Source organism: Micropterus salmoides, unplaced genomic scaffold (assembly GCF_014851395.1).
Source record: "Micropterus salmoides isolate LMB-PRFRI ecotype aquatic unplaced genomic scaffold, ASM1485139v1 Ms_hic_scaffold_14, whole genome shotgun sequence".
In the NCBI taxonomy this organism is placed as follows: Eukaryota; Metazoa; Chordata; class Actinopteri; order Centrarchiformes; family Centrarchidae; genus Micropterus; species Micropterus salmoides.
Window position 1 is genome coordinate 7,662,269 of NW_024040485.1, and position 27,554 is coordinate 7,689,822.

Here is a 27,554-nt window from a genome sequence, read left to right on the forward strand (position 1 = left end):
CGTGTATGAAGCAATAAATGGACCCCAAACATTCACCAAAATATTCCACTAGTTTTCAATTTTAGATCTTACAGTTCGTAAAAATTCGTTAAAATTATCTATTAGAGCTCAAAAGATACCGTTACAATGATTTATTGCTATTATTTTGTAATGCCAAAAAGGTCTAAAGACTTCTTAAATAAAAGATATGGCAATGCTTTAACCTTCAACACCAACCAAAAAGGTTGAGCTCCCTGCTGTCTTATACCACAAAATGTTCTGACACACAAACCCCAAATCAAGATGTCAGAGTCATAGTACATGTCCAACAAATTCCTCATTAGCCACTAAATTCAATAACTGTTGAGGGATACAGCAGGGGAAAAGACAAGCAAAACTCACACTAATCCTACTGCCTTCCTTTATCATCTCATTTAAGATCTAGAGAGCACCCATTTTATTCTTTTATTTTATTCATTTTATTCTTACATTGACAGAATATGCAGAGAGTGCAAAGTGCGCCTTGTCCAGAATGCAAATCACATGGTTCAGCGGAAGAGTGCACCTGCTGTGTCAACTAGTAAGTAACTGAATGGAAGTAAAGTCTCTTGTTCAGGGGTGGTATTTTTTTTCCTGGAATTTGCTTTAGCCTATTTGTCGAGTTACTGATAAACCACAGTAATGATCATGTATAACCTAGAGTGTTAAGGAATGAGAAACATATGGCTGGTTACAACTGGAAATTGCTCTGCCACACGTTGTGTGTTTCAGGTTAAACACCATGGAAAGAAAAACAAAAGAATCCTTGTTTGATGCTGGGAGCAGCTTCAAACAGCAGTATAATCCTGCCATGGGTCATGATTTACCGTTAGTCCAGATTATGATTGCAGAAACACTTCCTATAACAGTGCATTAGATTGAGATTCAGGAGAAACAAAACAAGGCGTTTTCAAAACAGGGGGGAAAATCAATAAAAAAAAAAAATCACACTATTAAAAGCTCTACTTCATATGCAGTTATGCCGCAGCTAATAAAAATGAGAACGGTTGTAGGTTTTAATAACAATACAACATGTTTTCCGGCTTTCAGGAGCTCAGCAATCAGAAAAATAGTGACTGTCAGAGAAAAGCAATGTAACGATCTCAATGAAACGTTGCCCCATCTCAGCCCACAAAACAGTCTGAGAAGACTGAATCTGAGCAGACCAACAAAACTAAAATCAGACTGAACACTTCTTAAGCTGATGGCTTAACACAGGACAGGTTGCTGCTGCTTCTGGAAGACAGACAGTGTTCCCACACCTTCTTCAAGATCAAATGCAATGACTTTTCAATGAATTTCCAGGCCCTAGTTTGAGAAACGGATCAAAAACTAGCACAGTAGCTAGTATAGACGCTTACAGACAATTACATTTAATGATTAATTAAAACAACAGAGAGACTTGAATGTGTCAACACTTCATAATCATGCTGTTCTCAATGATTTGAAAGCTTGGGAACTACTACTCTACATTATTCTCTACATCTTTCAGAGTCTTCAAAGGCTAATCATACTCCCTTTCAATGGCCCTTAATACCTACTGTACTCCTTTCTTTATACAACAGGTCACAGAACAATTGTTCAACATCATTAATAATCTTGGGTTTTAAATTTTGTGAGAATGCACAATGCACTACAAGTGTTCACACATAGTTTTATGGTTTATTTCGCAGTTGTTGGTGGATTTGCACGTCTGAGAGCTGGTGAGATTCTTCGAGGTAGCTTGGGGCCACGCAGTAACATAGCTCTTCATTTCCTCTGAGCATGACCTCATAGTGCGGGTCAGGTAACAAAACAGCGTGAGCCTGCTCCCAGGGTCAGAGCAGTCAGTTTGGTCCTGACACAACACAACAGGATCTGTTTACCTGGCAATAGGAAAACAAGACCTACCGCAGTGTGTGTGTGTGTGTGTGTGTGTGTGTGTGTGTGTGTGTGTGTGTGTGTGTGTGTGTGTGTGTGTGTCTTACAATGCATGGATTCACTTTGCAATTAGATTAGGATGAAGTGGTGTGTGTGTGTGTGTGTGTGTGTATAAACTTGGTATCTTAAGATGTGTTCTCTCATGCAACAGCAGAAAGTTGGTATAGGCTACAAAAAGCAATACAATGGTGTAATCAAGTACATGTGTGCGCCTGGAAGCATCTTCAACAGTGCATGCCTTCTTCGGTGTGTTTACAGAATTGTATCTTAAGCCACTGGTAAAGCTGTTAGAAGTGTATGTGTGTGAATATATGTCATTGTGCAGTTTTTGTGTGACTACAATGACCGCAGAACACAGAACTGTAACCCCATCCTTGAATAGAGTTTGCGTTTCAAAAGTAGTGGGAATATAGCAAGAAACTTCATGATTATTATCGGCTGGTTCATAAAGAGGCCAAAAATACTACAAAATATACCTATCACTATTTTCCAAAGCCCAAGGTTATGCCTCATATTGCTTTTCTTGTTTGACCAAAGTCCATAAAAACATTTTTACCTTCTGTCAAAGGGCATCAGTTACATAGCTCGGTGTCTTTTAGAGCAAAAAATACAGAAAATTCTTGAGGAAAACTAATTCTTTGTAAGTGTAGAACAGGACTACAACACTACAACAGGATTTCAGGTAATATTTATCCTTTAGACCTCTCATTTCTCTTCCAAATAAAGAGAATTTGGCCTGACTTTCTGTACAACTAGCCTTTTCATTAAAGAGATAAATAAGTTAACTGCCTAACAAGCACTTTCCATGACTAATTAATGATTATCATGAATGCAAAGTAATCTTCCTTCTCCATTGCACACACACACACAGATAAACAAACCCAGGTTAAATATAGGCTTTGTGCAGCCTAAAATTATTGCTCACTGTAACCCTGATAGTGTATGTCCTAACATTAAGCATCTCTGGAGAACTTTATTAGCTGCCTGTATCAAATTATCGCGGCCTCTCTCTCTCTCACCCTCAACATCTCCCTCACACTCTCACAGGAACACACAGCAAGTGTATACTTGAGAACATTCAGATCTTTTGGTTTTCCACAATTACAGACTAGTGTGCTTCTGTGTTGTGAAATGCTGTGTTTGGGTGCATTTGCCTACCTCTGTCAGAGCGTGAAGCTGGCCCTCATGGACACACACTCCCTTGAACCTGCAAAACCACAAAAGACATGCAAGATGAAGCTCTCATATTGTCGTGATTTAACCTTCGAGACAACACAGAGACATTTGTTAGAACTGGATTGGAATTAATTAAATCAGAGTACTGAGGCCGAAACAGACAGCCTAAAGAAAAATATGACCATATATATTGTGTGACGATAGAAAAACGTCTGTTGTTTCATAGTTGGCTCTGGCGTTTATTTCGTTGTGTCATAAATCCCACTCTTCACGGCAATATTTTTCGTAATTTGGACACCATATTGTGTCTTCCGCACAGCACGGATGCAGGCAGGAAATTTGCAAGAAGGGAACACAAACAAACACGGAGGGGTAATTCCGAACAGGAGAAGGACTCCGACCGGCCAAGACAAAATGAGGAGCTCGTACTTGAGGGGCTACTTCTGTTGCATGGATGAGGTTGGGGTATAAAAAGTTTGACAGACCGGATTTGTTGAGTATATAATCCAAAATGTAATAAGAAATAGTCATTTCCCTGTGGTCACTTTATATACAGTGTTTATTTATTGAATTTACAGAAAATGGTGCTGTATGACGTATAGATGACCTATGATGATCAGATTTTGGTCGCACAGCCCTAAATACAGGTTTTAGATTTTCTTAGTTCAAGCGCTTGCTCTCCAGGGTCACATAAATTAAAACAATGAGGAAATAGTTAAGAAAACTTTAAGAGTCCAGCGGGCAAGACCAGACAAGTGATAAGCGCAAGACTGTCTCTTAACAGGAAGATAATAACAGCTCAGTTGCTTCACCTGCATACCATCCATTTCTTTCTCCTCCTAGCCTAACAAATTCCAGCAACACAATCTACCACACTGCTCTTTCATTTCTGTGTGTGTGTGTGTGTGTGTGTGTGTGTGTGTGTGTGTGTGTGTGTGTGTGTGTGTGTGTGTGTGTGTGTGTGTGTGTGTGTGTGTGTGTGTGTGTGTGTGTGTGTGTGTGTGTGTGTGTGTGTGTGTGTGTGTGTGTGTGTGTGTGTGTGTGTGTGTGTGTGTGTAGAGCAACACATGAAACAACTTTGCTCACAAGCAGCATTGAAGGCCTCATAATTCTGAAGGCAATGAAAAGGCCAACTTTGTGGGTCCTTGTTGGATTTTGGAACAATGACCCCCTCAGTGTCTACTTGTTAACACTCACACACACTATCCACTAGGCATGCCCAACAAAGATGGCATTGTAAAATATACTGTGCATGTTTATGTGTATGCACACACAAAGGCATTTATGCATGTATCTGCATGTTCATAAACACACCCTCGCCCAGCATTTGACAGAAAGTGTTTACAATAAAGAAATGTACAACACCATTTTGTCATCATAGTCACTATAAATTAAATTGCATTGATTTGAATTCTCAGTGCTATTAAGTTTTATAGTTGAAGTTATATGATTCTACCGACTTTTCCTTTAAAAGCCAGGCAAGTTTATTTGTAACACCTTGTAAATTCAGAGGTAGTTTAAAGTGCTTTACATGAGGTGAAGAGGTGCATTAGACCGACATTTGAAACGACAATGAAAAGGTAAAATAAATTGAATGAATAATATACAAAAAAAATTTAATACAAATAGGCAAAAAACTAACAATCAAGAAATACAGTATTAGTGACAGTTCTAAGTGAAATAAAATGCAGTACAGAAATAAATCAATTAAAGCCACAGAAGAACAGGATCATTTTCTTTTATTTATTCAATAAAATAACTAGTAGCAAATTCAAAGAATTATTATTTAAGAATTCTTGTTTGAATGTGCTCTTGTTGTCTAATGTTTTTTTTGGGTAAAAAGCAATAAAATGACGGGAAAGTCATTTTACATTCACACCCAACCAATAACATAGAGGACAGTTAAAGACGAGAGTTCAAAGAGAGAACAAAAAGATCCTTTACAGCTGATGTCTGCACATGTTACTGCTGTGGAAAGGCTTGTTCATACTGTTATACATTCTGGAAAACACTTGATTGCACTTAAAGTGTCAGAAGCTGAATTACTTAATGCAGGTCATTTCCAGCAGTGTTTTGTTTACTTCATATAATAGCCAAACCTTTCATCTTCCACTGGATTTGTCTTCTTTCTTTTTTTATTTTACTAAAGATTAAACTACCTGTGTATTGGGTATTGAAGTGGAAAAGCCAATCAGCTGTCTACACTGCATAAAGTCCCACCTCCACTTGAATGGTACAGGTCAGCTCACAAAAAACTGTTTGCTGTTGATGGTTTCTGCTTAAGTGGTAGGGAACACAAAACAGACCAAAAAAGGTGTCACTTCAGGACCACAGAGCCAGGTGTAAAGGGCTTACACACGATCATGTCTGGCCAATCATTGACCTGAATCTGGATTGTTCATAGCCTCATCCTGTTCCCTTGTGACAGAAAGGGTCCTCCTCACTTTATTCGCCCCTAGGCTGCTGCAGCTCTAACAGGAGCTGGCGGTTCAGAAAATCCATTGTTAATAGGCTCTGTGTTTGACATAGTTTCAAGCCAACCCCAAAGGAAGCAGGTCACAACCACAGGCTCATGAGCAAGTGAGACATGAGAGAGGTAAGAGGCAAATGGTAACTAATAAATATATATATATATATATATAAATATAAATGCCCCGAAAGTGGCAGCAGTTAAAAGAAACGTCTACTATAATGTGTAACATCTTGTTATGTGTAACTGTTTAACTGTTTTTTATTGTTATCAGCTACTGTGTGATCTGAGCATCTTATTGTTGAATCTCTTATAAATAACTGACAAATAATTGCCATTTTGGATTAGACCTTTAAACCTGCTAAAAGAAAAGTACTACCAATAAACAGTTTCTTACACCAGGGCTAATCACATTTTACAGAGTAGCTGATGTACGTGACAACGCAATAATCAAACTGAACAACAAAGTGGAAAATAATCCTGTTATTTTGCTTGCTTTATAAGCTACATTCTTACGGCTTTGAAGTAGGGCTGGGCAATAAATCAATAATGATAATTATCACAATATAATTTTCCTCAATAACAATATAACAACTGTTCAATATGTCGTCAGTAAATTTTTGATTTGATTCATTTGAATTAGCACTGAAAAAAGATTTACTTATATTTTTTGAAAAAATGAATTGCTGAATGTTCTACCTCAGATTTGTAAGCGATCCACTGTTTGGCATCAAGTGTTTGTCACATTCTGACCATAAGGAATAGTTTAACCACACAATTAACCATCTGGTTCCTTCAAAAGAGCAAAAATCTGCCTTTAAACTTGAAAGAAATAATAATTTAGTGTGATAACATTTAATTGATAAGTGATAATTATCAAAATCAAATGATATGAAATGTTTTTATCGTGATAACATTTTTGGCCCTACTTTGAAGTTGGTTTATGATGGCTATTTCTTTTAGTAACTTAGTAACCCTCGGATATAGTACATTTTTATCAGTTACCAACCTGAGTATGTTTGGATGAGAAAGCCGGTTCATTAGTTGGACCTCTCTCAGCATGTTAGCTCTGTTGCTGCTGAGCTTGTTCATCTTCAGAGCCATAACTTGGTCTGAAGCTCGGTGACGTACCTGTAAAAAAGTCACACGATGCCACATTTCAACATGTTGCAAATACACTCAAGCACAACTAAACAAAGGCTAAATCCCAATATCTGTGCTATATTAACTAGAGTCTCGTGGCTGCAAAAACTGGGATTGTACGAACGCTTTAAATTAATTGTACTTTTTTATCATTTTCAGCTTAGTCATAGTGTGTAGGCCTTGTGCTACTTGAAACTATGCTTTTTTCTAATGGATACTTGTACAAAATGAAACTAAATAAAATAAATACAAAATATTTGGCTCGTGCAGCAAAAAAAACAAGAGGAAGCATTCAAGGAAGGCAGGACATTAAAGGGAACTGAAATGAGGTCAGTCATGCTGACCAGCCATGACAAAGTACTGTGTGTCAATCCAGAGCTGCACAATCAATGTTGTATTATTGTGCACTGGGATTTTAGTTTCCGTCTAATTGTTAGATAATGGTGGCATCACCATCCATCCATCGATGGTTGGCTGGAGCCCATCCCAGCATGCCTTGGGTGAAAGGCAACACAGCAGACAGGTCACGGCATTAAGACGACACCAAAGTCACTCCAGCTGAAGTTAAAAACAGCACACAGAGAAGTAAAAAAAACCCACTTTGTTTCTAAAATCTTAGAAGACTAGTAATTTTACCGCACAGAACACGGGAGTTGCTGGTCTACCGCTGCCTCGGTTGGTTAGTTTGTTTGTGTTATTGTGATACACAATAACACAAACTAGCCAATTGAGGCAGCGTTCCTGGTTAAACAAAAAGGATCTTACTATCTGTAGGGATCCTTTCCATAATGTTGTCACACACATATAATAACAATCTGAGCATGTCAGTGGCAAAAACAAGCCCTTTAGTGGATGGACTTTGACAGGGTACAATTGCTCACAAGTATTACTTTGCAGCCCTGTTTCACTGCTGCTGACTGTAACTCAATCCTGGACCAATTTCAAAAGTTGTTGTAATTACTCACATAGACAAAAATATGATTCAGGTAGAAAAACACCTAAGTTACCCTTGAAAGAACAAAACTGAAAAAACTGAGACAAAAAAGCCTTGTAATTCAGAGTAATTCAAAACACACTGGCATTTGCTTCCCAGAAATGACTGCAGTCCATTTCATAGTTAAAGTAAAAGGCCTCTAAAATAATTTCTGACACATTTATCTCTCTATTGCTAATACAAAAGGTAAAAATAACTGTTTGTTACGATTAAAAACAGGGAGCCGCACGCTGCACGTCTACACATTCCCTCTATCACGTTACAGCCTTTGAAATCCTAAGGTGACCCGAGTTCTTCACACCGCAGGTTTCAGAGATGCCACAATGCAGTGCATTAATTACCAAGAATGTGTACACTCACATGCATGCAAATAGGAAATATCATCCTGCAAACCACAGAAACGCAGCACATAAATGACTGAGCTGCTGCAGACACATCTACCTACACTTGCTAACTCACTTCCTGGCAGCAGAAAACATAATCAGACCATGATGCAGGTTTCAATCCAGTAGTTTTAAAAGGCCACATTAATACCCCTGTGTGTATAAGTAGACAGCCTTTGGCAAAAAAAAGCCTACTTAAACATTTTCAAGAGCTCCAGGCAAGGTATAGAGTACAGGGACTCATTTGGAACCATACTACATTCATGCAAAGGGTCTATGATCACATCTGTGCTACTGCACGTTTGACATTATAAATAAACACCACACGATAAATTATATGTAGGTGAGTTGTTAAATTCTGCTAATGCGCACTAATATTCTTAGCTGCAGAATGCAAAAATTGATTAGATATGATTAAACCATAGACTGTATATAAAAAGTATTAAACCCTATTCATTATGTATGACTTGACAAAAATGGTAGAATATTATTTGGACAGCTCACATTCAAACTTGGGTAATCATTGAAAACGGGTCGTTTAGAAGCCGGCAATTCAGGTTAGGATAATCCTGAAATCTACTGTATGGAAATATGTCACTACAACAGTGGGCTGTATTTACTTTCTTCTATCATCACAGCCACGGTACACTAGAGACACAATAGATGGGCAGTATCAATTACAGCAGGAAAAGGAATTTACAGATAGGACAAAGTCAATATGGATCATACAGGAGGCATTAACAATAAAAATCAATGGACAAAACTGTTGCGATACTGCAATTCCTGTATTTGTAGACATCTTTATGAACACAAAAGTATCTGTTTGTAGTAGAAAGCATAACAGATCATGGATTTTGATTCTGATTATGGGAGTTTTATATGTTGCATGCCTCTCTCTCTCTCTCTCTCTCTCTCTCTCACACACATACAGACACAAAAATTGCTCTGTTCAAGTTCAAAGGAAGGGGCCTGGCTATAAGAGCCGACAGTCTCCACCGCAGGACAGCAGAAACAACAGATGGCCACTCCTCTGAAGGCCTCCTCCCCCACATCCGTCTATCCTCCTCCGACCCCCCATTCCTCACTCTTCACATCCCCCCATCTGCATTTAGTCCTGATCCCCCTCTTTCTCCTCCTCGCTGTGGCCTGCAACAAACCGTCTTCAATAATCCTCATCTTCCTCAGTAGTCAACCCCAAGCTCTTCTTTTTTTCTCTTCTCTCCCCTACCTTTCTGCTCTATGGTTTTGCACGCTTACCTCTCAATAGCTCCTCTTTTCAGCACTGCACATTTCTGGAAAACATAGCCTCAGTGTCCTACAAAACCTTTCTCCTCCTCTCTGTAACCCAGGCTCTAGACACCCTCTAAATTACCATCTTCTCCAAAACCTCTTCCTCTTTATCTCCTCTGAAGCCTCTCCCCATCCCTTGAACTCCATAAACTCCACAAACCTCCTTTCAACCCCCATTTTTCACCCCCATTTTTCACCCCCATTTTTCACCCCCATTTAACGGTCTTGCCACTCCAGCTCTCCACCATCAAAAGCTTTTCCTCTCTCTGGTTCCTCCTCCCCTTAGCCTCAACCTCCATCACTATTAATTTCACCGCCTTTTTGTTCCTATCTCTGTCCATCATACTCCTTGACTTCAACCTTTTCTGAATTTCTTCTTCTCTCTCTCTCACTACCTGTGCATTCCTCTCGCTCACAGAAAAAAAAGTATTAATAGCTATTTCCATTACTCAACAACAGGCTGTGGTGGTACTTACACTAAATGGATACAGGGAACATGATCCACAAAAAGGGGTTGTTTACCTTAATTATGTGTGTTGAAGTTTAAAACCCTGCCAAAACATGTAATAGAGCCTAATTTGGCGAGACAGAGATATGTGGTTAGAGTTGGAGCTGTCTCTATTGCAGTCTTTCCCCTCACTTCTGATTTGAATCAATTAATACTGACTATGAGCCATTACAGAGTCTTAATACAGCTATTGGTGTAGAGCTGCACACATAGCTTTAAGATTGCCAACATCAACATAAGTAAACCCACCTTCATTTAGACAAGACATGCTACACAACTTACAGCCTGCATCACGACCTTCATTTCCCAACAATGTGTGTCCGACAGTGTTTGTAATAATATAAAGTTTGTAGGGCTTTATGTATATAGAGGGAGGGCAGAGTCACTACTCTTCACCCAGTAACAACAAAATACTTTACTTGTTGAAATGCAGTATTTACACAGCAGAACGACAGCGACCGGTGTTTAATCCAAAGGGATGATACTTGTTTCACTCACTGATACATGCTGTAAATGTGGATCTAGCTGTTGGTTATTTGCGCCGCTCTATCGTTCACTCACTTGCAGCGCTGTGCGTTATGAATAAGCTCTAGTGTTTACACAACCCACAATGGGGTGTTTTTCCCGGCATGCCCAGAGCACAATGGATTACAATTAACAAAGAGACTTAATATAGGCGTTATATGGCTGATTAAAATCAATTAAAATATGCCATGATTTGCTCCAATGCAGAGCTTGTACCGTGCTTAACCACATACTCAAGTATCACCGATAGCTGTCAGACGCCATCAACAGCATCATCAACCAGCCAACACCAAGATGGAAGAGATACACAATGAAAAATTTAAAACCAGTTCATCAATCCAATAAAGATCTACTGTTACATAGATGTACAGTAGAGGACTTAATGTTGTGCTATAAGACCATAAATTCCGATATATAACATGTAAGTCACAAGAAAAACAGAAAAAACTATTGTAAACTATAACACAATCTAATACAACAAATAATGTGAAATGAAACTGAGCCTTGTCTTTCAAAACCTTCCATGCCATTACTTTAATGAATCAGATTACTTCCCTTCATGCACGAGAGATCACAACCCTTCCCCATACTTGTCAACTTTATTCTGGGTGTTAACCCTTTCAATAACAAGAGGTCAGTCTTGCATGTACACTGTGGTTTTGTGTGTAACTGATGCACATGCATGCAAAATCTCTTGAATAAATATCCAGAAAAATATGTATCTTCCTGTAACAACTTAAAATGAAACGCTATCGGTCTATCAAGGCCATGGTTATTTATTTCACAGAAGTGCAACTCGGCTCCTTTCCTAGAAGAGTCATCCTTTCACGCCGCTTTTGTAAAACCAAAGAGAGCCAAAATATCACAGTCATGGTGCCCTTGTTAATACAACAGTGATAAGGCAAATTACATTCCTCTGCTGATGGTTGTTTAAAAAGAGGCTTCGCCAAATGTGCTTGTGTGACTCCCATTCAGATGCCTGGAGGGGGAAGCGAACCAAGTGATAGCAGGGTTAACAACCCCGTGTTTAAGTGATGACTTTGAAGCGATTGCAGTCAAACTTGACCTAAAAATGTCTGGTAAATATTAGTGAGTGAAGACCAAGATAGCTCAGAAACAATCAGTCTCTGACCCGCCAAGCATGTCAACTTGACAACATCAAATCAAGTGACATTGGGTTTTACAGTTTCATCACAAATAAATGCCATTTACTTCTGAGGGACAGCTCAACAAGTTCCCTAATTTTTCTATAATATTCTAATCCTGACCATTGCGCAAAACATACTAGCATGACTTCTGTCACGTACCAGGGAAAAAGAAATAAATTCTGAGATCAAATGTGTGATCTCAGACTGTCTGACCTATTAAAAACCACCCTGGATGGATGGATGGAGTGAGGCATGAACAGAAAATGAAGTCTAAGAACAAAACAAAGGAATGGAAAGGGGCAGAGACAGGAGAAAATCAAGGACAGACTGAGGAGGTCAAATAAAGAGGAGAGAAAAAACTGTAATCACTGATTTCCACCCACCTTAAAAACATCAGAGAAGAATCCGGAGCCAATCCACTCACAGGTGAAGTCATCAAGGCGTGTAAGACAGGAGAAGGCACTGATGAGGGCTCTGTAGGATGATGGCCACACCCTGCCCACCTGGAGAGGACATGGACAGACTGGTCTCAACAAGTTTAGATGAAATCTTTGCTGTGTGCTGTAGGACCACTGCTACACCCTCCTTGATAAATGCCTTTACGTGGGGCATGGACTAGAAGACTAGAAACTAGATATAAAGGCTGATAACATACACAGTGCACTCTAAAGTCTCTAGGCAACCCCGCACGCCCGCTATCCACCAAAATCTCCCAAGAACATAAATTTTATTGTGTATCTATACTAAAACACAATATTTGAACTAAATCAATCAATAATGTATGTGTTGCTTATTTGTGCTATAATTTGCGCAGAAAAGCCAAAGACAGATAAGGCAGACAAGGATAACATGGACCATCAACCCACAATCTCCAGTATCTCTAACCATTTTCAACACCTATTACTTACCAAAACATAGCCACCTTTAATCTTATACCTAAACTGAGCGTCCTGCTTTTGCAGACCAATCACAGTACTTGTACCAACAACTGAGAGATTTTTTGTAGAATGGGGAAAAATCAGCTGAGTTACTGTTAAAAAGGCTTGTAAATTATGAGGATTTGCTGCTTTTGTGATTTTTGGGGTTTCAGACTATTAGTTGCAGTTCTACTTACTGCTGCACTATTTCTCCATTTACTCGCTGTTTCTGGTCAATTTGTTTAGTTATTATTTCTTGTGCACGCAAGAAAATTAAACAAACATACTAAAAACAATCTTTATCAGAATGACTGGCAAAAACCAGATCAGGAGAATCTTTAAACCTCACACAGTGTATGACTTGAAGTAACTCAGTCCAACTTTGTCAGTCCACATCAGAACTATAATAGGCTCAATGGTTATTTTGTGTGTGCATCAGAACTCTACATATTTCTCTTGATCCAAAGCTATAAAAAAGGAGGAAACAATATCTATCAATATTATTTTGAACTCTTAACACCTACACAGGAACTCTGTATACTGTTCTGCACATGAGAACTGCATCTTACTCATAAAAATGAAGAACAACTGACCTGTGAAGGCGGGCCCATGCCCATCTCACCGACCCCTACCCCTCCGATACCTTCTCTGTCCTCATTGATACGTTCAGGTCGTGTAGGAAACCCAGCGATGGAGTTGCGTTTATTCCGGTCCATAGTGACGTGAAAGGTGGTGATACCAGTGAGGGTAATATGGGCCTTTTTCCGTAATGTACCCACATGACAAGAGGACTAGATTGTTTTAATGACGCCGAGGCCACGGCAGCACAGAATTTACTCAGTTTGTGTCCTGGGAGAAAATACGTCATGCACATAGACTTCTGTTTAAAATTGAGTTTACACCTCTGGTGACACACCCTGGCTGGATCCAAGTCCAGTTCCTCACTGCTTGTAACCAGGTCCACCCGGATGAGAGGGTTTTCACATGTTTGACAGATGTATAGTGAGCCCTTGGAGACCTAGACAAAGTAAAGAGAAAATTTAAATAGAGCAATTTACTGTGAAGAATATAGGAAGTGGGGTTTATTGTTCATTTATTCATAGTTATGTCTCACACAACATGCATATTTTTGTGAATCCTATTGTCACCAAAAAGAATGGAGTTGAGGTATAACATTACGATCACATTCACTTCCACTCTAGAAAAACAGAAAGAAAGAAAGAAAAGCCGCCATGCTATCCTTTCTTGAAAAGTTTGGATATTTAATAGCAGCTGTAGCTGCAGACTGGGTCTTTCCTTAGGACGGATAAGACAAGCCACTATTGCTCAACAGGCCCAAATGTAATGGCTGTAATAGGGGCCGATTGTCCAATTATGGGAGATTAGCCAAGGAATAGCTCAGGTCCTGGACCTTTCTGCCATCCAAAACAAAATCAGCAGGGTACAAAGGGTAACAGGAAAGGAAGACTGTGGCTAAAGGTCCTTTTTACACTTGTAAACAATGTGGCTTTCATATCTAACTTTACAGAATACTTTATTCCATGGAAAGATCTCTTTGGCTGATAAGACATGTTGAAAAACACATTCCCTGAGACTGGAGATATCATATCCCTTAAGGTATTTTTATCTTTAAAGACAGTGTCTTTAAAAGAGTATGTTTTTAATAATAATCACACCCTTGAGCTTTTTATTCTCGAGACTCCTACATTAAGAGTGAAGAAGATAAATTTCCTTTCAAAAAGTATCAAAAAGCTCTGAAAATCCTGAACAAACGACCAACAGGTAGAAAGAAAAACTGCATCACTAATTTATATACGAATTGTTCCTTAATTAATTAAGGAACTATATCATGATAATATAGCACACTATTAACTACTAACTAAATATTATGTGTGTTATTATTAGTTGTATTTTACATTGGTTTACCGCTGTAACAATGTAAAAGTGCATTTATCATTTAATTTTACTTTTTCCAAAAAAGTAAATCACTGCAGTCACCTACAGTCTCTTTCCTGTGGACAGAAGATTCTACAACATAGCAACAAACAAAATGATTTACAGTGGTCCAGCTGCTTGGGGATACTAGGCAACCACTACTGTTGAACCCTGCTTGTGAGGTATTCTGCGAAATTGAAGGTTTATAATTTTTTGCCCACAATCGGTTGTTTCACTTCTGTCACAACTTCCAAATGCAGCAGCCCCACATAAAGTTACCAGTATTCAAAAGGTTTCTACACTGAAGGCGAATTTGTTGGTGCAACTATGCAAACACAAGTGTTGTGACCTGATTATGTTTGATAATTTAATTAAAAATTTTTCTTTGTAAATAAAAACATGTTCTGTCTAGAGCTGAAACAATTGTGCACATGCACGAGGACACACATGCACATGCAGGTTTTCTGAGTAAATTAAGTATCTGTGGGGTTTGGACTGTTCATTGGACAAACAAGATGTTACTTTGAGCTTTAGGGAATTGTGCCGAACTACTACCTATTCTCATCCACTTGAGCGGAGTTGAAAGCTGATGGAGAGTTGCACTAATGTGGAATTTTTACTTCATCTGCTTTTCAAATGTAATGACAGAAAAGTAAACAATGACAAATCTTTTCCTTTGTGGTTGAACTATTCCTTAGTACTTGTGTCCCACAATGCGCTCATGCATATCATAAAAAAGTATCAGAGTTCACACTATTGCTTTTCATAGTACATAGTCCATTGTGTACTCTGAGATTTCTGTTCCGACACAAAGCATGTAGAGTCATATATGTCAGGTGTAATCTATGGGGTGGAAGTAACAAAAAAATGTATTGATAGAAATGGAGGATGACTTGATTAAAACATGATATGATGATTTTTTTCAACACAAAATGGCCATATAAGTGATGAAAATGTTGAAGAATTAATAATGGAAGTGATGAAATATATGTGAATTGAAAAATATTGTCCTAAATTGTCAATTGATAAACTTGACTAACATTCATCATTCCCAAACAAACTGCCACTTATCGTTTACAGCAAGCAGTTTTTGTTACTTCCTCCCTGCATCTAATTTATCGTTTACAGCAAACAGTCGCTGTCAGTTTCTGTCCATGGGAGCGCAGCCGTCGAGGCTTTCGTCACACGGAAGTGGGCATGGTTTCATCTAAAGTGGGCTGGAAAAGCGATATACGCAGGGCAGAAGTAACTGTAAACGCGTGTGTCAGTTGGTATTGTAAGCAATGAACGCTAGAGGGTAAAATGTCAATCAAGTTTATTAACTGACAACTGACAATTCATCACTACTTTTTAAATTCACATACTTTATATCACTTCCATTATTAATTTGTATTAAATAAGCATTTTCAATCATTTTTTGTTACTCCCGCCCTTGAGGCCACTTTCCTTAAATGATAAACAGCAATTTTGTGTCGTGAATGTTGAATGTAGGATGGAGGAAAGTGATGAAACATGGCTCTGTTTTCATCATATCACAACTTTAAATTTATCAAATCACTTCATAATTGATCACTCCATTTTTCAAAAAAGAAGAGACGCCGATTTAAAAGTGACCTGACCTACATTTAACCAAAGCAGAAAGAGAAAAGTCAAGAAGAGGTCTCAAAAGTTCAGATCCTAAAAACAGCATTGAGATGACACAGCCGGATTCTGCCTTGGTCCATTAGCATTACATCACAGACACTGGAGTCCTGGAGAGATACTGTAGACCTACTGACATCATTCTCTGTCCCAGGCACATCCTTAAAAGGCTTTTCATCCTCCACTTTCTTTTTTCTCTCCAACAACACCTCATTTTCTGCCTTGTTGAAATAGTGCGACAGGAACAAAAGTGCCCGTGCCAAGAAAGATGCAAGCCACAAGTACCAGGCCTGGGCTCTCCTTTCTCTTTTCAGCAGCTTTCCCATCCCAGAGCTGGAGCAGAGACACACATTTCATCTACGTCGTTGTATCTGAGTAGACGAGAATAGGTCAGCAAGTGAGATATAAATTCGCCCTTGAATTGAAACAGCTAGCGGCAGAGATAAGTTTCTGTAACCACACACCCACATGAGGGGTCATCGCAGCCAGTACTGACTAAACACAAACTTCCTACACTTACACAAGCATTTCAGTCATGCAAATTATGCAAATCTTATCTGTAACATAGAACGAATGTTATTCTGGGAGACACTACAGGTAAAAACCAATATTCATTCAGGATGGTCTTACCAGACTAAAGCAGGATACTGCTTCATTTTTACACCCACTCCTGCTGTAAACAATAAAAACAGACGTCATCTAGCATCATTCCATCAACAAACCGCCAGGGAAGACAACCCTAGCCACATACTACAAAACAACTTCAAGTCGCCATCGACCGACCTGCACTCACAAGGCTAATATATCATCCTAAATGACAGCAGAGTTGCCCTAAAACCATTACTGGCAAGCGTTAAATAATAAATATAAATATATTGTTATACTCTAGAGAATAGTGAGTCACACCAGTCACATTCTGAAATCTACAGCATAACTCAATGTATTTTTATATTTCATTCATTAATAAAAGTTTCCATCTAAAACAACACAGTACTGGCTATTATAACCATGTATATTAGACTGCTCTCTGCATGGAATAATGGAATTATACATGACTTTTGTTTGTTTGATGTCAGCATTATTTATCGGCCATCAGCATCAGCCACTGAAGAACCCATATCTGTCAACTAATACAACTTTATACCATTAAAATAATCATATCACACAGTCCTGTAATATTCAGCAATATGATCACCCTCAGTGCTGTTTGATGCAAGAGATGAAAAGAAACAAATAGCCAGGCCACCAGTGTTCATTGCTATATTTGTTTCCAAACTACTCCCTGTTCCCTACATATCCAAAGGACATGCATTTAACACACCACAGCAAAGGGACGGAGAATGCAAAAAGGGTTGATTTTAAAAGCTGGCCCTTTTTTTAGGTCTGTAAAATGTGGCTACTCAAAACAGATGGGCCATCTCCAAAGCAGCCTCAGGCCATGTTTTAACTGTAGTTTGGGGCCTAAACACTATCCAGCTGTGTCCCAGTGGATTACAGACTAATAGAAAATGTCAGCAATAAATCAAAATTTAAGTGATGTTATAATGATAGGTTGCAGCAAGGGTTAGAGTGTCTCTGAAGGACATGAGGTATTGAGTGGGCGTGTATGAATATGTGAGAGACAATTATTTGTTCATAGAGAAAAACTGTATGTATGCATGCATTGTAAAAGAAGAAGAAACAACATATAACCATAATGATTTAAACAGGAGTCGATTTGCTGATCCTTTCTGTAAACTATTAATGAAATATTCTCTAAGTAATTGTCTGTGTTTTGATAATCTGCTGGCCTGTCTCCTGTGAGCAACAGAGACAGTTGAGAGATTCACTAAAAGAGCAATTTCTGTCAAGTACCGTATTTGAGCAAGGTCATATTCAACAAAAGTGAACAGGAGCCTCTTATCTGACCACAGTCTATTGTGTAAAACTGCCATGATATGTGAGCCGCTGCATACCTGTCATTCTTCAAGGGTTTAAAGTAATGAACAAGTCCATGGGGCAGGCACCGTGAAACAAACCTGACCATTATCAGAACATGGACAGCTAAGGAGCCAATGCTGCCAAAACAGCATACATTATTAGAGGTGGTTAGATGAGCTCGACAAGAGTGAAGTGTTAGTGAATGCCAAACTGAAAATGTAACGTTAAACAAGCCAAAGCAGCAACAGTCCGCAGTATTAGCTTTTTACTCCTTGTTAAAGTTTATCTGACTTACCTGTTTTTATTTCACAGAGATGTCTGCAAGAACAGTTGAAGCTGGGCTCCATGCCTTTTCCGGGTAACTTAGCATTTATCGAAAACGACAAGCGAACTCTGCGAAAACAGCAAAGTTGGTAACGCAGCTAGCTCAGTGACTAGCTGACTGGCTAGTTTGTCAACAAAACTCGAGCCAAGCAAAGAGCTAAGACCCAACAACACGCACACAAAACAGCAAGTTTTTTTTTGTCGTGACGGTTTAAAAGTCAGAAGGCTGACTTCTCAATGTGAACTCGAAGTCTGTTTCTGTCGTGCTTGTTTCTCCAAAAGAGCAAAGTGCGATATTTTGTACCGCCCGGAATAATTTCTCAGACGGTTGTTGGTGTTTGACAGCTCCGTCGCCTCTTTGCCCTCACCCCAGTAACTCCCACTGACCCCGCCCACATTTGATTGACAGGTAAATTAACCAATCAATGGCCCGGCATCTATCTGCGCGTGTATGCGCTCGTGTTAAACTTTTAAATTTAATAAATAAATAAAATACACGTTTATAGTAAATCAAAGCACTTTTTTTTTAATGTAAAGAATTTAAAAAATAAAACATTAAATAAAAAAAAGGGAGGTGTTGGAGTTTTATCATAAAGAAGACCGAACATAAGGTTTTAAGTTCAAGTTTATTTGTATAGCACATCTCATAAAAGCAGTTCAAAGCGCTTTACAGGGAGAAAAAAAGAGGGATCCAGCAACAAAACAGAAGGAAAATGAAGACATGAGCCAGAAGCATGACAAACAGAAGAAAGACCAAATAAATACACAAGAACAATAATATCAGACATATAAAGTACTAGACTGAATTCTGAATTCTGAATGCATTTTACCTTTTGTTCATTCAAACATAATTTTTTAAATATGGCTAATGCTTAAATTAGGTCAGACAATTATATCTTGTGGCAAATGTTTTATGCAAAAGTAATCTATTTTGCTTAACATCACTCCTTACTGTGTCTTACCAAAGCTCTTTGATGTGCAAAAACTTGGAGGACTTAAAGGCACAGTCTTTTTATTTTCTTTTTATTAACATATTTTTCAGTAGGAAGATTACTTTAAAAGATGGCCACTGGTTAAAAGTGGAAAGGAATTTACTGGACAATACAGAACTAATAGACTAATAGACTTAAGATGCATTTCATGTGGTCATATTAAAAAGCAGGCACACATTTAGCTAATAAACTTAACAATGGCAAACTACAGCACCATAGCTAACCATATATTAGAAGGGCTGGGGCTTTGACCTCAGCTTTTATGCTCTTATGGAAATGGAGCATCATCTAGTGGACAAAATTAGGCAGCACTGCTCTATCTGTGACGCTTATTTGCCACCCACAGGGCCCTGTTTCAGAAAAACAGGTTTAACAATCTCTGAGTTTAACCCCAAGCTCTGAGTTGATTAAGGCTGATATGGGAAAGAGTTTAGACTAAACCCTGCAAACAGGGGCCCAACTGTTAGTTGATTCAAACATGTGTAACGTGTCAGTTTGGTGCAAGTTTTGTGATAACTTTGTGTGGAAAGGTATACGTTTGGAAGAAGGGCATTTTTGAACAGGTGTCGATTCCTTCTGTGTGTCCTGGCAGGGTAGCAAACAGCAACAGACCATGAAGCATCACATGACAAATATCAACAACACCGGGTGGGGTCACGTCACATTTGTCACACATCTGTTGTATCTCTTCCAATATGAAGGCCAGTTTTTTAGAATTTTTTTAGAATTGTAAATGTGTTACTGTTACTGTTTTAATAGTAAAACACTGACAGGGACCATTTTACTCCAGAATGAATTTTTACTTTAAATGAGTAAATGTTGTTGATAATACCTACATACTTTTAAGTAAGGTTAACTTTTACTATTTACTCATTTGGCAGATGCTTCTATCCAATTACGAATTTCTTAGATCAAGCTTCACTACATACACTTTGTTGTTCACTTACTTCCATACATTATTTAAGCATTAAAAAACGACAAATCCAATTCTTACCTACTTAAAAAGGATACGAAAAAGGATATACACCTAATATACTGTTCAAAACTATCAACTCCTTCCTAACTCTGGCCGTTGTTGCTACCTCTGCTCCTTCTACTGAAAACTGAAGTTTAGGAACTTTTTTACTGACAAAAGTGACAACATTAGATTTCACATCATACCCTCAGACTCAGACCCTTCAACACTATTTGCCCTCTTATTCTGGCGATAATTAACAGTTCCTTAACCAATGGCATTGTCCCCTCCAGTTTTAAACATGCAATTGTGCAACCCCTTTTAAAGAAACCCAGCCTTGACTCAAGTGATCACAACAACTACAGTATAGGCCCATCTCCAAGCAACCATTTCTTTCCAAGCTTTTAGAAAAGGTTGTCTTTTTCCAGGTCTCCTCCTACTTGAAAACATTTAACATCTGCGACAAATTCCAATCTGGTTTTAGAGCACCTCATAGTACTGAATCTGCCCTGCTAAAGGTCCAAAATGACATCCTTCTCTCTGTCAACTCTGGCTCTAGTGCTATTTTAGTCCTGCTTGATCTTAGCACAGCCTTCGAAACAATTGACCATGAGATTCTATTAAAATGCCTGGAGGAAAAAGTTGGTCTACAGGGCACGGTGTTACAATGGTTTACATCCTACCTGGCAGAAAGAATGTTTACTGTTAGAATAGGAAATTGTTCATCATCTCCTGCTGCCATTAAATGCGGCATGCATCAAGGCTCGATTTTAGGCCCTCTCTTATTTTCACTATACATGCTTCCTCTTGGTACTATTTTTGAGAAGTACAATATTTTGTTATCATTGTTACGCAGATGATACACAGTTCTACATACCAGTTACACCTGACTGCACTCACTCTCTGAAAAACCTCTTAAACTGTCTGGAAACAGTTATACATGTGCTTATCACCTCACGGCTGGACTACTGTAATTCGCTGTATATGGGGCTGACCCATTCAACACTTTCCCAACTACAAATGGTTCAAAATACAGCTGCTAGATTTTTTACTGGAACAAAGAAAAGACAACACATAACTCCGGTCTTGTCTCACTTGCACTGGTTACAGGTAAAATACAGAATTGATTTTAAAATTGTATTTTTTGTTTTTAAAGCCCTTAATGGCTTAGCCTCACAATACATTACTGATATGCTAATTTAATATTCTGCACCTAGGTCGCTTAGGTTATCTTCACAACAACTCCTCTTAGTCCCCTTCTCACGCCTTACAACCAAAGGTGACCGGGCTTTTTCTGTTGCTGCCCCCAGGCTTCCATCTAACATCAAGTCCTGCCCCACCATTGAGAAGTTCAAATCTAATTTAAAGACCTTACTTTTTTCTCTGGCTTTTACCTGATTCGGCCCCTTATTTTATTTATTTATTTTAATCCATTTTAATCTGACGTTGTTCTTATTTACTTCCTTCCATTTTATTTATATAATACTGTATACTAATTATATAATATTTCTGCCTGCGGGTTTTCACTCATGTTTTCCAGCTGAGAAGTTTTGTCCTACAATCAGCACCGTAGTTCCTCCATCACGTGACCGCCACTGTTTCCTGTTGCTATTGTATTACACTTCCATGTTTTTCACCTCGGACAGAAACTGTGATATAAAAGTACTACGGACCAAATTGTAACCTTTGAGTGAGTTGCCCCGCGTGGAAAGTTTTAGCTCAACGTCCGCCACGTCGCTACAGCCACCAGAGGCGCTGACCCGGGGGGCAACATGGCCAACTGCGTGGCTTTCCAGAGCAAGTTAACCTCGATCATGGAGATGCTAGCTAAAACCGCCGTGGTGGAAATCAGTAAACTGTGGGAAGACGGCTTCACGCTCGTACAAGTCGAGCTTCGCAGGAGGGAGAACGAAATTGAAGCCCTGAACAGAAAGTTGATGCTGATGGAAAGCGAGCGTTTAACTGTCCTGTCTCAGACTACACATCTGTCTTCATCGTCTTCCTCAGCGAGAGAGCAACAGAACAAGCTCCTGCCGCCCACCGGTGATGGTAAGAATGACCACTGACTACACAACAATAGACCTGTGTCATGGTAGTGTTAATATTTGACATTTGTCAGTTTTCGCGGATGTTAAAACAGCTCGGTCTCAGAAGTCTCTATTACTCCGAGTTACGTTGGAGAACCAATTTAGGCAGACGTTTCACAGTTTTGATCAACTCAGAATCGCCAAAGATGACGATGCAGTTGAGAGCGCGTGTCTGTCCAAAGCGCCTGTCACACCTGTTTTTATTCAGACTGTGTGTTCACACAGTCTTATGTCCACACCTCAAGGTCCGGTTCCTGAATGGAACCAGCACGAGGATGATACGTCATTGTTTCAGTTTTACAGCTGGTCCGCTACACACAGAAACTGTAAACAAAAGCCATGTGCTGGACATCGGATGTATTGTCATACAGTCAACAGCCCCACGAATTTCTTCCCGGATGTCATCATGGCCGTTAGGTTCATGATGGTATTGGTCCGACTTTAGAGGCTCACACATATGAACGTCTTGTAGCGCCTAATAGCCTTTAATAAAGTAGGCATTTCGAGGAAGAAACTCTGCATAAGACTGTCTTGTCAGAGATCATACCACAACTTGTTTGCATTTGCACAAAAACTTGCAACAAAAACAAAGTTAGCCCATGCAAAAGGCCTATCATAAAAGCAGCTTATGTTTACAGAAGCCATATGCATCTCCTTCAAAGAATTACATGCTACATGCATTAAAAAGTTCAATAAGGTGCCGACCTTTCATCAAAAATAAATCTTGCATATTGTATAATATGGAAAATATTATTATATATTACCCAACGAAGGTTAAAATCAAGGGCAACTGGACTTGGTTGAAGATACTGGAAGACGTTTCGTTCCTCATCCAAAGGACTTCTTCAGTTCTGAACTGAAGAAGTCCTTTGGATGAGGGACGAAACTATGACCTGGATGACTGAGAATCTTCATAGACATATCATATATTACATATTTGTTTGTTGTTTTTTGGAGGGTTGTAATTTCAATAGCGTGCTCATTTATGACTTATGTCTTGGACAGCCTATTACAACTTTCACAGCTATTAGTTTGTGGAAATCCCCTTACACCTCCTTTCTGAATATGTTTACATCAAAATACCTGTCATATGTGTGGAACATCCTCTTACAACTTTCTCAGCTGTTAGATTGTGGAAAAGGCCCTTAGACAATCCCTTAACATCATTATCAGTGAGCTATTGCCTTAAATATACACATTTCACTAACTTGCTTATTCATGAATATGTAAAAACGCCTACAGTGACAGGCGCCCTGGACAGACAGTCTGTTCTTTGCGCTCTCAACTGCATTTTCATCTATTACATGATTTTGAGTTGATCAAAAAAGTGAAATGTCTGCCTAAATTAGTTCCCCAACATATCCCAAAACAAAGAAATTGAGGTTTTGGCACAGAGCTGTTGAAGGGAACAGACGAAAAAGCCAACAAATGTCAAATATTAAACTAACTTCACACCAGTGGAGAATAACCGATGTACATATAATTGATTGAATTGTATAAAACTGTATACATGAGGTATACAACATAACAAAAAAAGCTAGACTCTAGAGCTGAACAAGCTTAAAGACAATTTTGAATTATGAAGCAAAAATGCCAAACATATTCTGCTTCAGGCTTCAAAAATGTGAGGATTTTCTGCTTTTGTTTGTTTATATATTGCTACTAGACTGGGTCTGCAAGTAACAGTTATTTTTATTATTAGTTTATCGGCCCAATATTTTTGAAGTAGTTTCTAATTTATTTTCTGTAGATAGACCAATCTATTTATGAACCAACCGTTTCAGCTCTGCACTAGGTCACCACTAGTAAACCTCTACAAATCTTTTATAAAGAACTTCCAAAATCTTTTCAATAAGGTCAACACATATTTTAGATGCACTGATATGCAAGAGCAATATTGGCCTTTCAACTCAAACTAGGAGGTTTACTGTGATGCATGTGTCTCAGGCAGCCCTTTTGTATTGATTTAACTATTTTGCTTTGAAACCTCACTATCACTATTAAAGCAGATACATAATACTAATTTGTTCTCAATTTAATGTCTCACTTGTAAATTCCAGTGTTTTAGTAACAGCAGTTTTACATAAATAAAAATAGATAAATAAAATCAGTAACAAGACATACACAACTTACACAAAAACATGCTTAAGGTAGTTCAGCAAATTTTACAATCACAAAGTATTTGCCAAGGAAAGTGTCTGTTTTAATAAATGTTAAAAAAGTGGTGCACTGCTTTATCATTTCAGGGCCGATAATAGATTCAGTCCAGACGTTGTCTTCTGATCAGAGTGTCAGAGAGAAGGTAGACACCTCACCACCACCACCACATACGGAGGAGAAACAATGTGAGCAGCTCAAGCCTGACCACTGTGAAAGTGACGGCAGAGATGACGACGATGAAGACTTAATAGTCAAGCTAGAAGACGAGGACGACGTCCAGATTGTGGAGCAGATGGTGGACTCTGATCACAGTGTTAACGATGGAGCAGGTCACCACGAGATGGATCTGGACCTCCAACCCGCCGACGCTGTGGAAGAACAAGAGAGCCAGCGGTGGTCGTCAGTTTCAGTGGGAGACAGCGACGCTGCTGATGACTCGGACTGCTTTTTTGAACCGAAGCAGCTGTCACAAAATCTGGACTCAGAAATCCTGCTCATTCAGAACGCTTTGGACATATTTGATAATACAGCAGAGACAGCGTACTCTGACAGACTTACGAGGGATAATGGACAAGGTGCATCAAGCAAATCAAGGGCTCCCGTGACTTTTAGCCAAGCTCAGTCAAGTCAGCCTATAGAAGCAATAAATCACCCAGAGAGAGGAGTGTCTATCAGATTCCACAAACCCCAAACTAAAAACGTGGCAGCTTTTAACCCCGAGAGCAGATTCTTTCTTTTAAATGACCCCGAGTTGCATAAAACCATAGCGAATCGCCGCATTAAGGAGAAGTGGTTCATCTGCCCGTTCTGCGGCAAAAGCTTCGATCGCGTCAGCCATCTGGAGATTCACCAGCGAATTCACACAGGAGAGAAACCGTACACATGCGACACATGTGGCAAGTGTTTTTCTCAGAGGAGTAACCTTCGCACTCACCAGCGGACTCATAAAGAGGCTCTATCCCAAAATGCCGTTTGATTCAATAGATTGCGAAGAGAAAAGCTAGAAATATCTGTGGCATCTATGTCTAAATTCATTAACAAAGTCTTTGTATTTTGATATATTACTAAAAGTAATGTAGCTGCCTGATTTTACTGTGTAATATTTTTCTTTTTTAGATCAATTATAACTTTGACATAGCGAGTGTAAGAACTAGTTTTGACACTTGTACTGTTAAACCCAGCCCCGCTGATATTGTTGAATTTTGACTTCTACAGGTTATACAAAAGGACACCAATTGGTCTTTAATGTTTGACTGATTGATGTGAGTCAGTGTGGATGAGGAAGGGTCGGAGGGCAAACCTCTGTATGTACAGTGTGGTCACTGTACACCTTCTCATATCCCTTAGCTTTAGCATTTTTCCACGCTTTGTCAATTTTCAGGTTCACAGTGGGTTTTCACAAAGCTCTGCATCTAAATAGGGGAAAAAATATTGTTTCCCAACTAATTTTCCTTAAACTGAAGGAAAGACAACCACAGCGCTTAGAGGATGATACAGAACTCACACTAGACTATGGCAGCATGTAACAGCAATCATCATGCGATGCCCTGAACTGTGTCGTCTCTGCAATAATGCCAAAACAGGGAATTTGAGGTACATTTCATTTATTATAATTGTGAGACTTTGGTAATCTATTTCCTTTTATAAAGGAAAATCATATGTATGTAAGGCTTAACAAAGACAGAAAAGAAAGCGCACATTCCTGGTGGTGGTTGAGATGAGTCCCCCTCCCCCAGAAGCGCTTTGAGAATCTGTGATAACGTACTATATAAATGTAATGCATTATTTTTATTCCCTATCTTAGCCTTTTAAAAATTCAACCTTTACAGGTCAGTTAGTTTCTTCCTAACAAGAAAAAGCCCCTTGAATGTCCTGCAGCTTTCCCAAGCAATCCCCAGATGTTCCATAGCATGCTGGGAGATGCAGGTCTTCTTGTATGTAGTCCTAGGTGTTGTAGCCCAAGATCTCCTTACCTCATCTACACCTGGTTTACTTCCACCTGCTCTGTAGTAGAAGGATCCACTCCGAGTGGTGGAATAGCATCTTAAAGGAACAGTTTGACATTTTTGGAAAATATCTATATTCACTTTTTCAAGAGAGAGTAAGAGGAGTAGATTGATAACACTCATGACTGAATGGTAAATATGAACCTACCACCAGCTTAGCACAAAGAGTGTAAACACGGGTAAACAGCTGGCTTGGCTTTCTTCAAATCATACAAAATCTGCTTACCAGCAACTCTAAAGCTCACCAGTTAACGTGTTGTAGCTTGTCTGTTTAAAAATGTACAAAAATAGTCCAGCATATAACATACTATACTCCAAATTATTTTTTTACACTAAAAATGGCATTAATAAGTGAGCTACTGGTAGGCATATTTAGTTTCTACTGGACAGGGTCAGGCTGCTTCCAGTCTTTTAAAGTGGTATCAATCTTCTCATCATACTAGAAAGTGAATAAGCGCATTTCCCAAAATGTCTACTCGTTAACAAAGAGGTTCTCTGAGATGTCCCAACTCATCACCCTGTCAGAGTGAGACCAGCCATCCTGTGAAAATCCACTTTTTTCTACTCTCTCTCACTTTAGTCATTACTGAGCTAAGAGTAGCCGCAAGAACAGGGATAAACCAGGAAATCACTACAGTCTAATACAAACACTACATGACTGCAGCAGCTGTTTAACCTCATGTATGAGCTGAAACACACTCAACTGTCCCAGGTTATAATAAAGAACATTGACTTTGTTTTCTTAAATTGCATATGCTGTGCTTTTATAGATAAACATTTCAACATTTACATGTCAGTTTCATAGAAAGGCACCAAATGAATATAAAACAATTTACACAAGGATATATACACAAGTGATTTCATACAGAACATTGCTTTACAGTTCATCTCCTACATGTTAGTTGCTATGCACTGAAAAGGTTACGTATGGTTTAAACCTGCACATGGAAACCAGTTTGCTGGGTTTATTAACCAGTTTAATAACTTTGTTCATATCTGTGTTCAGGTCCTCAGGATAACAACCTTTCTGTAGTTGCAGGTG

At 38.9% G+C, this 27,554-nt stretch overlaps 2 protein-coding genes across 2 annotated transcripts in view; one reads left to right on the plus strand and one right to left on the minus strand.

The window, feature by feature from the left end:
- The window catches only part of tesk2 (testis associated actin remodelling kinase 2), a 33,632-nt gene extending 14,953 nt beyond the window's left edge, over positions 1-18,679 (minus strand). Inside the window, exons 1-5 of the mRNA XM_038717421.1 lie at positions 18,284-18,679; positions 13,086-13,510; positions 11,959-12,078; positions 6,594-6,715; positions 3,097-3,145 (exon numbers count right to left, since the gene is read on the minus strand). Coding sequence (XP_038573349.1) covers positions 3,097-3,145; positions 6,594-6,715; positions 11,959-12,078; positions 13,086-13,208 — 414 coding nt within the window. The 5' untranslated portion in view covers positions 13,209-13,510; positions 18,284-18,679. The remainder of the gene's footprint in view (positions 1-3,096; positions 3,146-6,593; positions 6,716-11,958; positions 12,079-13,085; positions 13,511-18,283) is intronic.
- A 3,161-nt stretch (positions 18,680-21,840) lies between these two features.
- On the plus strand, positions 21,841-25,593 carry LOC119901768 (zinc finger protein 652-B). Its single transcript, XM_038717425.1, has 2 exons — positions 21,841-22,308; positions 24,593-25,593. The coding sequence occupies exons 1-2, from the start codon at positions 22,032-22,034 to the stop codon at positions 25,480-25,482; spliced, it is 1,167 nt and encodes a 388-aa protein (XP_038573353.1). The 5' UTR covers positions 21,841-22,031; the 3' UTR covers positions 25,483-25,593.
- The last annotated feature ends 1,961 nt before the right edge of the window (positions 25,594-27,554 follow it).

Bases quoted from the DNA above. Each gene is read 5' to 3' on its own strand.
- LOC119901768 (XM_038717425.1), top strand. From the start codon at position 22,032: ATGGCCAACTGCGTGGCTTTCCAGAGCAAGTTAACCTCGATCATGGAG. The intron at 22,309-24,592 runs GTAAGAATGACC...TTATCATTTCAG, and splicing joins CCTGCCGCCCACCGGTGATG to GGCCGATAATAGATTCAGTC.